This window comes from Ornithorhynchus anatinus, chromosome 20 (genome assembly GCF_004115215.2).
Source record: "Ornithorhynchus anatinus isolate Pmale09 chromosome 20, mOrnAna1.pri.v4, whole genome shotgun sequence".
NCBI lineage: Eukaryota > Metazoa > Chordata > Mammalia > Monotremata > Ornithorhynchidae > Ornithorhynchus > Ornithorhynchus anatinus.
The window spans coordinates 5,993,949-6,009,580 of NC_041747.1; the positions used below are offsets into that span (position 1 = coordinate 5,993,949).

General features: G+C 43.5%; 1 protein-coding gene across 5 annotated transcripts in view; it reads right to left on the reverse strand.

Annotated features, from left to right (window-relative positions):
- Positions 1-15,632, reverse strand: part of TRPC4 (transient receptor potential cation channel subfamily C member 4) — a 115,043-nt gene that overhangs the window by 55,857 nt on the left and 43,554 nt on the right. For all 5 annotated transcript variants that reach the window (XM_007668543.4, XM_007668545.4, XM_029047969.2 and 2 more), the window contains one exon: positions 10,830-11,234. In XM_007668543.4, coding sequence (XP_007666733.2) covers positions 10,830-11,207 — 378 coding nt within the window. In that variant the 5' untranslated portion in view covers positions 11,208-11,234. The remainder of the gene's footprint in view (positions 1-10,829; positions 11,235-15,632) is intronic.

Genomic DNA, 15,632 nt, shown 5'->3' on the forward strand with positions numbered 1-15,632 from the left:
AGGAGAGAAGAAAAATTTAGGAGAAAAGATCATTTGCAGGGACAGAACGCTCCAATCCCATTTTGAATTCTAACAGCATTAATTTACATTAAAAAAACCATTTAGTTTCAGATAAATCTGAAACAGATTGGCAACTCGCAATCATTTTTTCAAACATCATTTCTGAAGAAATGCAGTCAGCAGACAAGCTGATGAACGATGAATTTGTCATAATGTGTTTTTTCACTTAAATTTAAAACGGTCATAGTTTGACCGTTTTAAATCTGAATAAGGAAGGCTCGCTTTATCATGCAAAAGAAACTAAACAACAGTTTTAGTTTGGTAACAAACCACAAGAATAGTCCAGCCAGGACAAAGTACTCACTGCCTTGCCGTAGCAACATTAACTCATAGTCTGTTCCAATGTTTTAAAATTCACACAACTTGCAGACAGTAACCTCCTTCAAGTACATCTTTTTTTTTATGGTGTCTGTTACGAGCTTACTAAGTTCCAAGAGCTGGGTTAGAAAGAAGTTAATCAGGTAGGACACAGTCCCTGTCTCGTGTAAGGTTCATAGTCTTAATCCCCATTTTACAGATGAGTTGACTGAAGCCCAGAGAAGTGAAGTGACTTGCCCAAGGTCACACAGCAGACAAGTGGCAGAGCCGGGAGTAGGACCCAGGTCCTTCTAACTCTCTAGTGCTCGATCCACTAGACTTCACTGTGTTTCTTCTCAGTGGACCCGAATTTCCTCATTTTCAAGAAACGGTACTTACTTTCCAATGTGGTTTCTGAGAAAAGACCCAGGAGGAAATTTTCTCAGAGGTGAAAAAATGGCACTAGGAGGCAGAGAGAGATCTTTTGAATTCCGTTCTCCTGTTCCCCCAGGGTCCCGAATGAATAATTATAAGGAAAGTTTAGGAATGTGAAAGGTGGAAATGTCAGGGATGGTAGAAGTGTGAGAAAGATTGAACAGAGTCATGGGTGGTGGATCAAAACTCCCTTTAGACAGTAAGCTTACTGTGGGATGGGAACATGACTACCTAGCATTTAGTGCAGTGCTCAGCACCCAGTAAGTGCTCAATAAATACAATTGATTGAAGGCTTGAGAGAGGAAAAGACTAAGGTGGTACAATCAAAAGCATGAGGTTGGTTGTAAGAGAGCATCTCTTGATTGTGTTTGACCTGATTATCTTGCATCTACCCCTGCACTTAGTGCAGTGCTTGGTGCATAGTAAGCACTTGACAAATCAACCAAAGGTATTTATTGGGCACTTACTGGGTGCAGAGTACTGTACTAAGCAATTGGGAGAGTTGGTAGACACATTCCCTGCCCACAATGAGCTTAGAGTCTAGAGGGTACCACACTTCTTATGGATTCTATTATCGGAGTCAGATTATTGAGCTGAATGCACCACTGGTGTGAGAAAAGGGGAACGCCTTGGGCTCTTCAAGTTCTATTACCATCAAATGGAATTACCATTGGATGTAGGTTGTTTCCAATTCTTCTATGAAAGGCTAGGAATAAATACAAAATGGTGTCCTCACCTGGGTTACTAGGAGGGACTAATGGCTTTGGACTCTGACAGGTTCCTAACAGATTTAATATTAGGCTTTCAAAATAAAGAGCAATGAATGACAAGGCAGTAGCAGGGAAAATGTTCGAGGAGGACTGGTCACGTGTGTTCGGGAAGCAGGCAGAGTGACTAAGGAGTTTCAGACATGACATTATTTTATGAGTCAGAATGCCTGTTCTGCCTAAACCACTCTAGCCAAATTAATTCCACAGCACCCTCCACCTTTTAAAATGTGACCTTTCTGTACAGGACTAGCTGCAGCCAAAATGACTGTCATTTTCTCAAATCGGTACGAAAAACCAAACATGGTAAAATGCCTTTAATTTCTACACTTTTCTATCATTTTGGGTCTCGAGGTTAATATCGATGGAACATTTTTATTGACTTCCTTTGTGCCTGACATATGACGTTCCTACTTGGAGCAGGTCACTGGAAGTTCATTCTTTGGTGATGAAGACTAGACTGTTTATGTTCAAGTAACTATCTATACCAGACATTTCTGATCAAGGGATAAATTATCTGGGATACAGTCAAAAATAGATTTTTATAAAAATATTTTTAGTCTATCTCATCATGGTCTCAACAAACCATGAGAAGATGGTTTCATGGTTTCGGAGAAGCAGCGTGGCTCAGTGGAAAGACCATGGGCTTTGGAGTCAGGGCTCATGAGTTCGAATCCCAGCTCTGCCACTTGTCGGCTGTGTGACTGTGGGCAAGTCACTTAACTTCTCTGTGCCTCAGTTCCCTCATCTGTAAAATGGGGATTAAGACTGTGAGCCCCACGTGGGACAACCTGATTCCCCTATGTCTACCCCAGCGCTTAGAACAGTGCTCGGCACATAGTAAGCACTTAACAAATACCAACATTATTAACAAACCATATTTCACCAGGTACTTCCTTTTTAAGTGCTATGGGAAATGGCAAAAGGAGAGGAGTATTAAAACTACTGGCGTAGACAAAATTCAAGAACGTAAAATTAGACCCTAAAAGGCATAATCATTAAGAATACAGATGACAGCAACATTCAGGCAGGATTGATAGGGGTACGTAGAAATCCACAAGTGGGCTAGTGGAAAGAGCACACGCCTGGGAGTCAGAGGACTTGGGTTCTAGTCCCTGCTCCACCACTTGCCAGCTGTGTGACCTTGGGCAAGTCACTTCATTTCTCTATGCCTCAGTTTTCTTATCTGTTCGCCCTTCCTGTTGAACTGTGAGCCCCATGTGGGATCAGACTATATCTGATTGTGTTTAGCCCAGTGGTTAGCACAGGGCAGGCCCTTAACAAATACTAAAATTATTATGATTAGTGGGGTTTTATTCATTCAATCGTATTTATTGAGTGCTCACTGTGTGCAGAGCACTGTACTAAGCACTTGGAAAGTACAATTTGGCAACAGATAGAGACAATCCCTACCCCAATATCTGGCTCACAATCTAGAAGGGGGCAACAGACAACGAAACAAAACAAGAATCTTCTTATATATGTACATATTAAAACAGGTATCCACTTTTCAGAAAAAAAGGCTTTTTTGGTCACTGTTACCTAATGAATGGGCACCTTGACATCTATATTAAGCTACACCATTGGGTTAGGAATATTTTGGCTTTTGGAAGCTGTTACATAGGTTTTTCAATATCTAGTCACCTCAGATTTGGCTAATTTATACTATAAAGTCTCCAGCAGCTGTTGCCTCCTAAGAAGTTTATAAATATAAGGAAAGTGACAAAAGTGCCCTTTTCCAGAATAATGTGATCCTAGTGTTTCTCGCTTCTGACTTGGCAAAGTCAGCAGTTTCCAAAAATGCAGAAGCATCTAAAAATATGCACTCCACCTACAGCAACAGGTGGTTATCTGTTTAGCCCCAATCAAAAGCTAACTTCCTCCATGCTGGACACTATGGGTTAATTAGCTGAGTCTCTTGCATAAAAATGCTATGGTTCTAGCTAATTATTTCAGAATCACTGATTTTCTGGCCAAAGCATCGTCAATCTAACGTTAATGGCATTGATATATCTGAAGAGACAAGGGAAAAGTTTCCCTCAGCTGGAACATGAGAGTAAGTGTAACTTGAATGGAATACCTTTTCATTTCTCCTGATATGGCCTTCATTTTAGGTGAGTGCATTTTTCACTTCAACAAGAAATTGTTTACCTAGTAGAATACACTTTCTCTGAGCAAATAATTTCTGTTGAATTTTTAAAATTATTTTAATAGTAGCCTTTCCTATCTGAGCTCTAGTTTGGTTGTGGTATCAGGAAGAAGGGAAAGGGCTTTTATTTTCCAAAGCACTTTCTCATCCATTGCCTCATTTTATCCTCACAACGTCCTTGAGGGTTAGGAAGAAGCAGTTATTTTTGTCCCCATTTTACAGCTGGGGAAACTGAATCCAAGAGATGTTAAGTGACTTACTTGTCCAATTTGACCCAACAGGAAGTGTCAGAGCTAGGATTAGAACCCAGGTCTCCAGACCTAGCTGTCTCCAAGAATCAAAATCAGATCAAAGTTATTTATTCAGTGCTTAGTATGTGCAGAACACTGTACTAAGCACTTGGGAGAGTACAAGAGATTTGGTAGACACGTTTCCGTACAAGAGATTTGGTAGACACGTTTCCTAGGTCCCTACACACAGCCTGGATGGGGAGAACATTAATATAAATAAATAAATTACAGCTACTTACAGCCATGGGCCTGAGGGTGGAGTGGATGTCAAGTGCTCAAAACATACAGATTCTATATTACACTTGCTAAATTTACAGTTGCAATTACTTTTCTGTTGCTTTTATCTCCTGCACTCCTCCTTTGGTGGTTAACTGGTATCGTTTTTCAAGCTCTTTCTATGTACTTCTCAACTTCTTCCATTATCAGAGGTCTAGAACTCGGTGACTGGGTTTTCTGAAGGAAATAAACCCTGTGCTATATGATTTCCTTATGGCTACAGAAAGAATAAAAGTCAAGAATTAAAAGCAAAGAGCTCCCTTTAGTTTAAATGCATTATACAACTCACTAAAATCCTCTCGTGCAAGTTTTCTCACTGGAGACAGGGCACCTTCTTATCTGACTTCCAAACCATCACGAAACCCTTTTCCTCAACCAAGACTTCACCTGACTGTGAGGTAAGAATTCTTCTCTCCACAATTTTTCACTCTTAAGGACAAAATCCCAACCTTAGCCAAATTAATAAGCACGTCTATCGATTTGTGAGTCTTCCCGCCGCCGCTGGTTTGTTTGGGGACCCCGAGAAGCAGGACAGTTGCTTAATAAAGACTTCAGATTTATCCTGCTGTGCAGCGGCAAGGAGCTGGAATATTTGCAGTATTTACTGTTCATATGCACGCTCTTGGCTGGGCCCAATCCAAGGCTAGCTAAGTGTGCAAGTAATTGATGAGGATGTATAAGTCGGACTCTCTGGCTGCCGCCTGCTACCACTAGGAAGTAGAGGAGTAAATTTCCATTCACTGTCTATGGGGTCTTTGGAAGATGTCGCTGAACGGAGTGCCATTCTGGCTTTCCCATGTGCTGGGTCAGAGATCCAGCCGCTTCTCCTGCTCTCTCCCTTGGGGAATCTGTCTTCTGTCTCCCATTCCTTGAGGGCAAAGGCCCATGACTTCTGCTCTCCCAACCGACCCCTTAGCTCCCCCATTTCGCCTCGAGGGCAGGGGTTACGTTCTTGCTGACCCTCCACTTGAAGGGCAACACATGCTTTGAGCAAGTAGTTGTACGGGCATTTCTTCTGAGACAACCTGCCCTAATTCCCAAAGAGCATTCTACCTACAGCACATGGCGAAAAGACGCATTCTGAAGAACTGAGTGTACGGTGCTCTGCACTCAGGCGCTCAATAAGTACCCTTGAGGAAAAAGAGCACCGTGGTAGGTGGGGTGAGGGGCGGGAGGAGCACAGTGGAGCGAGGGTGTTAGGAGTAGTTGGAAGGTAAAGAGGGAGGAATGCTTCCTGATTATCAGAGACGCTGCAGAGTGAGGCAGGGCCTTCAGAAAAGGATTATTTCGAGGAGCCAGTGACAACAATAATAATTATTTTGGTACTTGTTAAATGCTTACTATGTGCCAAGCACTGTTCTAAGCGCTAGGGATGATACAAGTTAAGCACAGTCCCTGTCCCACATGGGCTCAACAGTCTAAGGGGGAGGGAGAATATTTTCCTTCCAATAATAAAATAAAAGAATATTTCCCACGAGCTCTCACTTGCCAAAATATGGCTGTTTGTTGTTGTATTGTACTCTCCCAGCCAACAGTACAGTGCTTTGCACACAGAGCTCAAGAAATACAATTGAATGAATGAATGAATGAAAATTAAAAATCCTTTTGAAATACAGGGGACCACTGTAGTCTATATCACCAACAATAGAAGTTAGCGCATAGAATTACTGAAGTCAAAATGAGTTTGACACTGTCTTTAAGAAAAGCAGGCCCGCCACCTAAAACTCAACATGAGCAAGACTGAGCTCCTCATCTTCCCTCCCAAGCCCGGTCCACTCCCAGACTTCTCCATCACCGTGGATGGCACGACCATCCTTCCCGTCCCGCAGGCCCGCAATCTCGGTGTCATCCTTGACTCGTCCCTCTCGTTCACCCCACACATCCTATCCGTTACCAAGACCTGCCGGTTTCACCTCTACAATATCGCCAAGATCCGCCCTTTCCTCTCCACCCAAACGGCTACCTTACTATTACGGGCTCTCGTTATATCCCGGCTAGACTACTGTGTCGGCCTTCTCTCTGACCTCCCTTCCTCCTCTCTCGCCCCGCTCCGGTCTATTCTTCACTCCGCTGCCCGGCTCATCTTCCTGCAGAAACGATCTGGGCATGTCACTCCCCTTCTTAAACAACTCCAGTGGTTGCCTATCGACCTCCGCTCCAAACAAAAACTCCTCACTCTAGGCTTCAAGGCTCTCCATCACCTTGCCCCTTCCTACCTCTCCTCCCTTCTCTCTTTCTACCGCCCACCCCGCACGCTCCGCTCCTCTGCCGCCCACCTCCTCGCCGTCCCTCGGTCTCGCCTATCCCGCCGTCGACCCCTGGGTCACGTCCTCCCGTGGTCCTGGAACGCCCTCCCTCCTCACCTCCGCCAAACTGATTCTCTTTCCCTCTTCAAAACCTTACTTAAAAATCACCTCCTCCAAGAGGCCTTCCCAGACTGAGCTCCTCTTCCCCCTCTACTCCCTCTGCCATCCCCCCTTTACCTCTCCGCAGCTAAAGCCTCATTTTCCCCTTTTCCCTCTGCTCCTCCACCTCTCCCTTCCCATCCCCACAGCACTGTACCCGTCCGCTCAACTGTATATATTTTCGTTACCCTATTTATTTTGTTAATGAATTGTACATCGCCTTGATTCTATTTAGTTGCCATTGTTTTTACGAGATGTTCTTCCCCTTGACGCTGTTTAGTGCCATTGTTCTTGTCTGTCCGTCTCCCCCAATTAGACTGTAAGCCCGTCAAACGGCAGGGACTGTCTCTATCTGTTGCCGACTTGTTCATCCCAAGCGCTTAGTACAGTGCTCTGCACATAGTAAGCGCTCAATAAATACTATTGAATGAATGAAAAGCAAACTAAGGACGTATGGGAGATTTGGTAAAAAAAACTTCTATGAGCTAGTCACTACGGATATCATCTTTCTTCCAAAGAAATCAAACCCAATCCCCAACTGGATTGGAAAATAATCATAATACTCTATCACTGGGGAAACTAAAGGCATAACATGTGTCTTCCAAGATAATATCCCAAACCCATGGCATTAAAAATAGGTTTCCTGACAACTGTTCGAACAAATAATTCTTTTGCTATTTCAGTATCACAATAGCTGTAAGCACATAGTATAGACCCATAGGCAACCTCTGATCAGACAAAACTAAACCCCATTTCTCTTGACAATAGCTACATCTGTAACTGTACCTCCTCCAGGAGGTCTTCCCTGACTAACCACACATTTTCCCACCCTATATGCCCTCCTCTCTGTGTCGCCAATGGACTTGCATGTCTACCCCTTAAGCAGTCTGTTACTAACCCCACCTCCAACTCCCTAGAATTTATGTACACATCCTTATAATCCACCGCTTCCCCTATCTGTAATTTTAATGTCTCTCTCCATGTGGGCAGGGATCATGTTTCCCAATTCTACTGTACTGAACTCTTCCAAGTGCTTATACAGTGCTCTACACACAGTAAGCGCTCAATAAATACCATTGGCTGGATACTCATGAGATGTCATGAAAAGTCAGGCAACCCAACCACTACCACTGCAATTTTCAAACTCCCCAGTGAGGAAAAATAAAGCACCGTGTCTACACACCCAGATCCAAAAACGGTTACAGTCACGAATGCAAAACGTGCTCTCCTTGAGCTATCTTAGAGTGGCAGGCCCTACCAAACACAGCATCTATGCAAAAATACGAATCCGTCACTGGGTAAAGGCACTCTAGAGACTCAATTAGCTGGTTCGTTATGAGCTCGTCAGTTTTCAAGTACATCATAATCTACTTATGAATGACTTAATTACCCCCCAAAATGGAAATCTTATTTGACTCTGGGTAGCTGAGAAGAATGGCATCTGCACACAAATATTGAATCCATTTAAAGAGAACATGTGAGAGGTCTTAGGTTCACTTGTAATTAAGGGATACGGTAAACTCTCATTTTAAGAACCCTCAGAGGATTTTACTTTGGGGCTAAATCTAGCACAGTTAAACTCCAACAGGTTTAGATTAATTCAGGAACACAGGGACTGCACAAAGAGGATATGAATAAAACAAGAAAGCCCTATCAGTGGGATAGATGTAGAATATAAAATAAATATAAAATACAGAAATTCTCAATAGGCACGGAAGAGAAATTCCAACAGAGCCAGTATCATCGTCTGCTCATGGGACAGGGGCTGTGTCCGACTAATTAACTTGTACGCACCGCAGCGCTTAGAACAGTGTCTGACATATAGTAAGTGCTTTAACAATTACCATAAAAAAAATGTGAATCAGAGCCTCCTATGTTATGTGTCAAAAGATTAACAGCAGAAGCTGCAGTAACTCTGGAATTGGTTTAACGTTAACTTAGCCCCCTTCTAGTCAGTAAGCTCGCTGTGGGCGGGGAACGTATCTTCCAACTCTTATTTTGTTATATAGCATACTTTCCCAAGCGTTCAAGTACAGTGCAGAAAGTCTCTGTCCCACATATCTGTAATTAATTTTAATATCTTTCTCCCCCCAGACTGTAAACTCCTTGAGGCCAGGGATCTTGTCTACCAACTCTATTGTACTGTATCCTTCAAAGTGCTCAGTACAGTGCTCTGCACACAGCCAACGCTCAATATATACAATGGATGGATAGCTTAGCCCTATTTCAAAGATACGAGAACTGAGACACAGAGGTTATGTGACAAACCCAGGGTCCTGAGCACCCACACTGCTTCTCTAATCACTCCTGTGCTAAGGGTTTGAATGCTCACTGCTCACTTATCCTCAGTGAAGGAATTCGAGGGGAAAGACATGCTATACTGCCCAACTATAAAACTTCACACAGGCAGGTTTTCTAAGAATGAGACCCTACGAGAGACTTCTGAACTTCGTTATTTGTCTAGTTACAGTCAAGACTCCCTCCATCCATTTTCCTACTTGGCTGTTTCTGCTTTTGGTGTTTATCTGTGACACCAAAAGCTCTCACGAAATCTGACAACGAGAAGAGGAATGACAGAGTCTTTCAGGGTGGCAGGGGGTAGTCTTGAACATGCACAGTAGTTTGAGTTAAGAGAAAGAACAGGGTTATAAGAAATGGTTGAAATTCCTGGCTTCCCCAGGATACGGACTGAAGAGGGAAGATTGTGTTCTTGGGTAAAAGCAGCTGCACTCATACTGGGAAACTGTGGCCCAGAACTGAAAGAGGGAGTGGTGCTCTAAAAGATAGCAGCACCAAGGGGCACGCTGGATAAAAGCAACACACTGTGTTGGGCCCATGTTTAGGGGAGCAACCAACTCCACAGAGAAGTTGTGCTAAGGCACAATAAGGTTTGAATTTGCATCCTACTTGTGTGGAAGCAAATAGAAAGTGCACCTTATCAGGCCCCAGAGGGAGGTGAAGCCACTGTTCTAAACCACCAGGAACTATGAAATGCATGAATCAAGCCCAGGGGCACTTACAGGTTCATTAAAAAGGGTCCTTCTTTTAACCCCAACTTTCCCTCAAGAGGAATACAGAAATATTCAAACAGAAGAGGAATGCTGGCTCACCCGCCGACCTGGAAGAAATTTTCCAGAAACCCGCCTGGTCTGGAGTTTTTCAGATTCCTGACACATCTCAAACCTTTAGTGCCGCTGATTAATAATATGGTCTAGACAAACTGCCTCTAAGGAGCCAGCACCTACTTGGAAGAAGGGGAACTTTGGCCTGATGGCTGAACAGATTCCAAGGAAATCTTTCTAAGAGCAGAGATCCTCTCCAGACACCCAATTACCCTGGCAAATGGGAATGAAATTGGCCTGATTGAAGAGATGAGGCAATCAGAAGCATCATGGAAACCTAGAGACCAATACCTTCTGGCAAGAAACAGGAGATAAGCTTCTTCAAGAATGAGGCAATCCAAAAAAAAAAAAAATCAGAGCACTTCAGCCATGGGGAGGAAAGAAGTGCCTCGAACCCCAGGCAAGGCAGACCACTGTAATGAAAACTTTATTAATATTAATAATAATAATGATGATGATGATGATGGTACTTGTTAAGTGCTTAGTATGTGCCAGGCACTGTATTAAGCGCTTGGGTGGATACAAGCCAATCAGGTTGGTCACAGTCCCTGTCCCAAATGGGGCTCCCATTCTCAATCCCCATTTTACAGATGAGGTAACTGAGGCCCAGAGAAGTGAAGTGACTTGCCCGAGAAAACAGCAGACAGGTGGCAGAGCGCGGATTAGAACCTTCGGACTCCCAGGCCCGTGCTCTATCCACTATGCCATGCCGCTTCTCTTTGGGCCCATAAAGTCATGGGTTCTAATCCCGGCTCTGCCACCTGTCTGCTGTGTGACTTTGGGCAAGTCACTTAACCTCTCTGCACCTCAGTTCCCTCATCTGTAAAATGGGGATTAAGAATGTGAGCCCCGTGTGGGACAGGGACTGTGTCCAACCCAATTATCTTGTATCTACCCCAGTGCTTAGAACAGTGGTAAGTGCTTTACAAATACCATTATCATTATTATTATTATTTAACCCTGGATACGCTCCCCTGGAGACTCAGTGACAAAGGCCAGACTCCCTCCCGCTCTGCCAAGCACTGTACCTGTTTCTCTCCGCTGGGCTTCTTGTGATTTAAGAGCAGTTCAACAGCTCCTACTACTTCCTTCCTGATAGCATGTAACAGGGCATCTCCAACATATACGTTGAAGCTTAAGAGCAGTTCGATGAGTTCGAGGTTCTCGTTTTCAATGGCTATGAGGAGAGCCGTGCGTCCCAAGGGGTCGATGCAATTGATATTGATTTTGAAATAGATCTCGGCTTCCTCCAGGGATTTCTTCACGCTGGCGTAATCACCTTTCTCCACGGCGTTCAGGTAGGCCTTTTCCGAGGGCGAGAGCTCGGACTCGGCTCGGACTATGCGAAGAGGGATGCGGTCTCGATAGGGTGCGTTCACGTTTCTTTTGTAGTAGAACTGGGCCATGTTTCATGCCATGTTATTCCTCGGTCCCTGAAATTGCAAAAACAAACCATGCCCAAAGCACAGGGCATTAATAATGGCCCTCTGTAATTTACCTATTAAAAGGCTAATTTATAGAAATGCCAGCATTTAATCGCAAGCCAGTCTCTTTAAATTGCCACATGCTTATTTATCCCCTCCGATTACCGTGAATTATGAGTTGCACATTCTGAGTTTGAAATGGCAAGCTACCTGGCAAAATGGGAATGGAATAGCTACTAGCCCCTCAATGATATCTTTCATCTTAGAGCCTCATGTATTTTCCAAATGAGGAAATTACTGTCATGCTTGCAAAACATTCTAAAATTCTTTAGATTTATAAAATTCCATTTGTCCCTCAAAGTTTTCATGGATCCCACCCACTTTTAGGGAAGCAGCGTGGCTCAGTGGAAAGAGCATGGGCTTGGGAGTCAGAGGTCATAGGTTCTAATCCCTGCTTTGCCGCTTGTCAGCTGTGTGACTTTGGGCAAGTCACTTAACTTCCCTGTGCCTCAGTTACCTCATCTGTAAAATGGGGATTAAGACTGTGAGTCCCACGTGGGACAACCTGATAACCTTGTACCCCCCCCCCCAGCGCTTAGAACACTGCCTGGCACATAGTAAGAGCTTAACAAATGCCATCATTATTATTTTTATTTTAGTCACCCCACCTCAGGGAATATTCTCCCCTCATTTCCCAGACAAAGAAACTGAGGGAGCAATGAGAAACAGCATGGCCAGATGAATAGAGGACAGGCCAGGGAATCAGAGATCTCAGGTTCTAATCCAACTCCGCCACTTGCCTGCTGTGTTAACTTGGGCAAGTCACTTGGCTTCTATATGCCTTCGTTTCCTCATCTATAAAATGGGGAGTCAATACCTGTTCTCCCTCCTTTTTGGACTGCATCCCTACTTCATGCAGATTTGCTATGCTCAAAACTAAGAGTTAATGCACCATTCACCATACTCAGGATTCTGTGAACTCACGAATAAAATCGGCAAAAAAAACCGGGATAGAAAAGTGAACGATTAAGTATGAACATGAACAACTAATACGTACAGAGAAGTACCATCGTCTAGCGTTCCCTCCTCATTTTAGATGATACAATTCATTTATGAGGAGTAAGAATGTGGGATGACTATTTATGACAGAGCAAGTACTAAGGCCAAGAATAGAAACAAACAGCAGCAAAGCAAAGCAGATTCACAGGCTCCTATCAATTTTTAATGAAAGCTACATACGACCTTCCCTGAACACATCAGATGGTTGCACACAGAATGTTTTCCGATTTCAGTCTATACTGGAGGATGGCTTTATTGCAAAAGATATTCCGGGTTGGAGGGAATCTGTATTGGTTGTTTGGATCATACAAACGACTTTCCACAATGTCTCTCTTCAAAAGAGGGACAGCGGGATGAATTGCCGATGTCAAAAGCCCCTGCACAACGGCTAAGGGGGCGTGTAAGTGTTAATGTCAGGAAGTGCTATGGGTAACTGTTGGATTAATAGGACTAGGGTGATGCTCCGCAAAGCTGCTCCTCCCCGATGAGGAACAGCATGGACTAGAGGAAAGCATATGGGCCTGGGAGTCAGAGGATTTGGGTTTGAATCCTGACTCTACCACTTGACTGGTGTGTGAACATGGGCAAGTCATTTAACTTCTCTGTGCCTCAGTTCCCTCATCTGTAAAATGGAAATTCAATCTTACTCCCTCCTACTTAGACAGTGAGCCCCATATGGGACAGGGACAGTGTCCAATCTCATCATCTTGCCTCTACGGCTTAGCACATAATAAATGCTTATAAGGACCATAATAACAACCAATGAGGTAACCTCCACACTTGAAACCAGACCTCAAATGAATAATGTGTCTCAAGGACAGGTTATTCAAAGACCTTGGGCCAGTGACTGGTAGACCAGAGAGGTATTGGAAAAATGCTTTACCAAAGAAAAAGGTAAAAACAGAAAGGAATACTGCAATGTTGATTTCCCTTCTGGAAGATGGATGAGGACACATCAAACAAAGTAATCCAATTTTACCCATCTTATATGCCTTCGCCAGTCAATATTTATATGGCTAATATGTCAGCTGGCTTTGTTTTTTTCTAGCTAATAATAACATAGCATGTCTCATCTAAAATCAGCTTTAAGACCCATGATGTCTAATGGGTTCTGGTTACCAGCCTGCTAATTACTAAATGTATCACATTTGTAGAGTGGTATTAATTTAAGTCAGTTTTCTCCTCACTACCTCAAGGTTTGAGCTTCTTTTCAAATGGTAGTACGATTTCCTAGCTCAAGATTTTTGCACTTCTCAGAGGCACGGTACAAAGTTAATGAGTTTAGCCATTCCCTGACACTACAAGGAGGACCGGATGGTTTCTGAGAAGAAAAATGCTGACTCTTACAGCATGTTCCGGGTTTTCTTGCTGGTTATGAAAAAAATACTCTGATGCCACAAAACCTTCTGAAGATTCAGGAACTGCTATAAGCTTTTGAAAAACTGTCTCCAAAGGAAACCTCCTCCTCCAGTATTATCCTTTCTCCTTATTCTTGATCCAAAATAAAGTAATGAATACAAATAATAATAATTATGGTATTTGTTAAGCGCTTTACTGTGTGTCAGGCACCGTACTAAGTGCTGGGGTGGTTACTAGCAAATCAAGCCGAGTCATTCAATCAAGAATATTTATTGAGTGTTTACCATATGCAGAGCACATGGGCTTGGAGAGTCCCTCTAGACTGTAATGTTGTTGTGGGCAGGGAACTTGTCTACCAACTCTATGTTGTGCTCTCCCTAGTGCTTAATACAGTGCTCTGCACACAAATGCTCAATAAATACGATTGGTTGATTGATTACAATAAAACTAGTAGATATAATCCTTGCCCTCAGTAATTTACAATCTAGCAGAAACTTTCATCCTTATCCCATACGGAGGATTGTCAGTCATTCTTGACAAACTTGGGTTCAAGTATCCTGTATTCTATTCCACATTTATTAGGCTTCACATCACATCTTGTGAAGCAAATCACATCATCCTGAGGTCCCCCTTGCTCTAACTACAGAGAAGTAGAACGGCCAGTGGAGAGACTATAGTCTAGGAGTCAGATCATCTGGGTTCTAATCCAGGCCCTACCACTTGCCTATTATGTGACCTCAGGCAAGTCCCTCAACTTCTCTGTGTCTCAGTCTCATCTATAAAATGGGAAATAAATCCCTGTTCTCCTTCCCTACTAGACTGTGAGTCCCATGCTTAATAGGGACTGTGTATGACCTGATCATCTTATATCTATCCAAGCGCTTAGTACGGAGTTTGGCCCATCGTAATCACCTAAAGGACACCACAGTTAGTTGTTATTAAATTGTACCTAAAAAAGGCCAGCCACCAGAGCATTTCAGGATCTCAGAATAAAATCTGGAAAACAGCTTTGCGAATCAACTATTTTTTCTCTTTTTTTCAGGCCCTGATTCTAGTAAACAATACTCAGACCAGTGAATTGAAATGTAAAATGATTGGTCCATTCAGCCATACTGAGTGGATTAAATCTTAATGTAAAGAACCTGGAAGAGTCACATGACAACTAGCTGGCTCCAAGTCTGGCTACTTATCGATTGATCCAATCGGTGAAACTACTCATGAGGGGAGGCAGGTGTCTGTCAATAATCAGACATGTTCACTGCCAGAACTACTTGCTCTGCGCTCCGCTTAGGAATCTTCACCGGGACATCGGCAAATGGGAGAAACTAGAGGTGAACATTTAAAAAGATCCTGAAATCCCAACCCTGAACAGAGCAGATGCTGCCGAGAAGACGGTTGGGGCTTTCCAGGTTCCTCGTTGTCTCGAGGATCCAAAGGCAGACTGAGTCCACAGAGATCTGAGCAGGTAACAGCATGGCCTAGTGAAAAGTGTACCGGCCTGGGAGTCACAGATTCTAACCACACCTCCACCATTTGTTGCCTGTGTGACCTTGGGCAAGTCACTTTGCTGAGCCTCAGTTACCTCACCTGTAAAATGGGGATTAAAGCTGTGGAACACGGAACCCGATTAGCTTGTATCTAACCCAGCACCTGCAACATAGTAAGTGCTTAACAAAGACCATTAAAAAAGAAAAGAAAAGGAAAGACCATCCTGTCCAGAGAAGAAGAAACAAACGGCTTCCATGGCAGAAGTCTCAATTCTGCATCTTGATGAGAAGGGAAGCACAGCGAAGGCTTATTCTGTCTATGGAAATTTAAAGCACTCTTGACACGCTGCCTCTGGAAGAATAATCTAGAGGTGGATTTACTGCTTCACTGGAAGTCAACAAGATACCCACAGTAGCCATTTATAAAAGATTCGGGGTGACGGGCACTTATGCTTTGAGGGTTGAAATGAGTCCTTGCCATTCTCCTTCCGGTAAGAAAGGA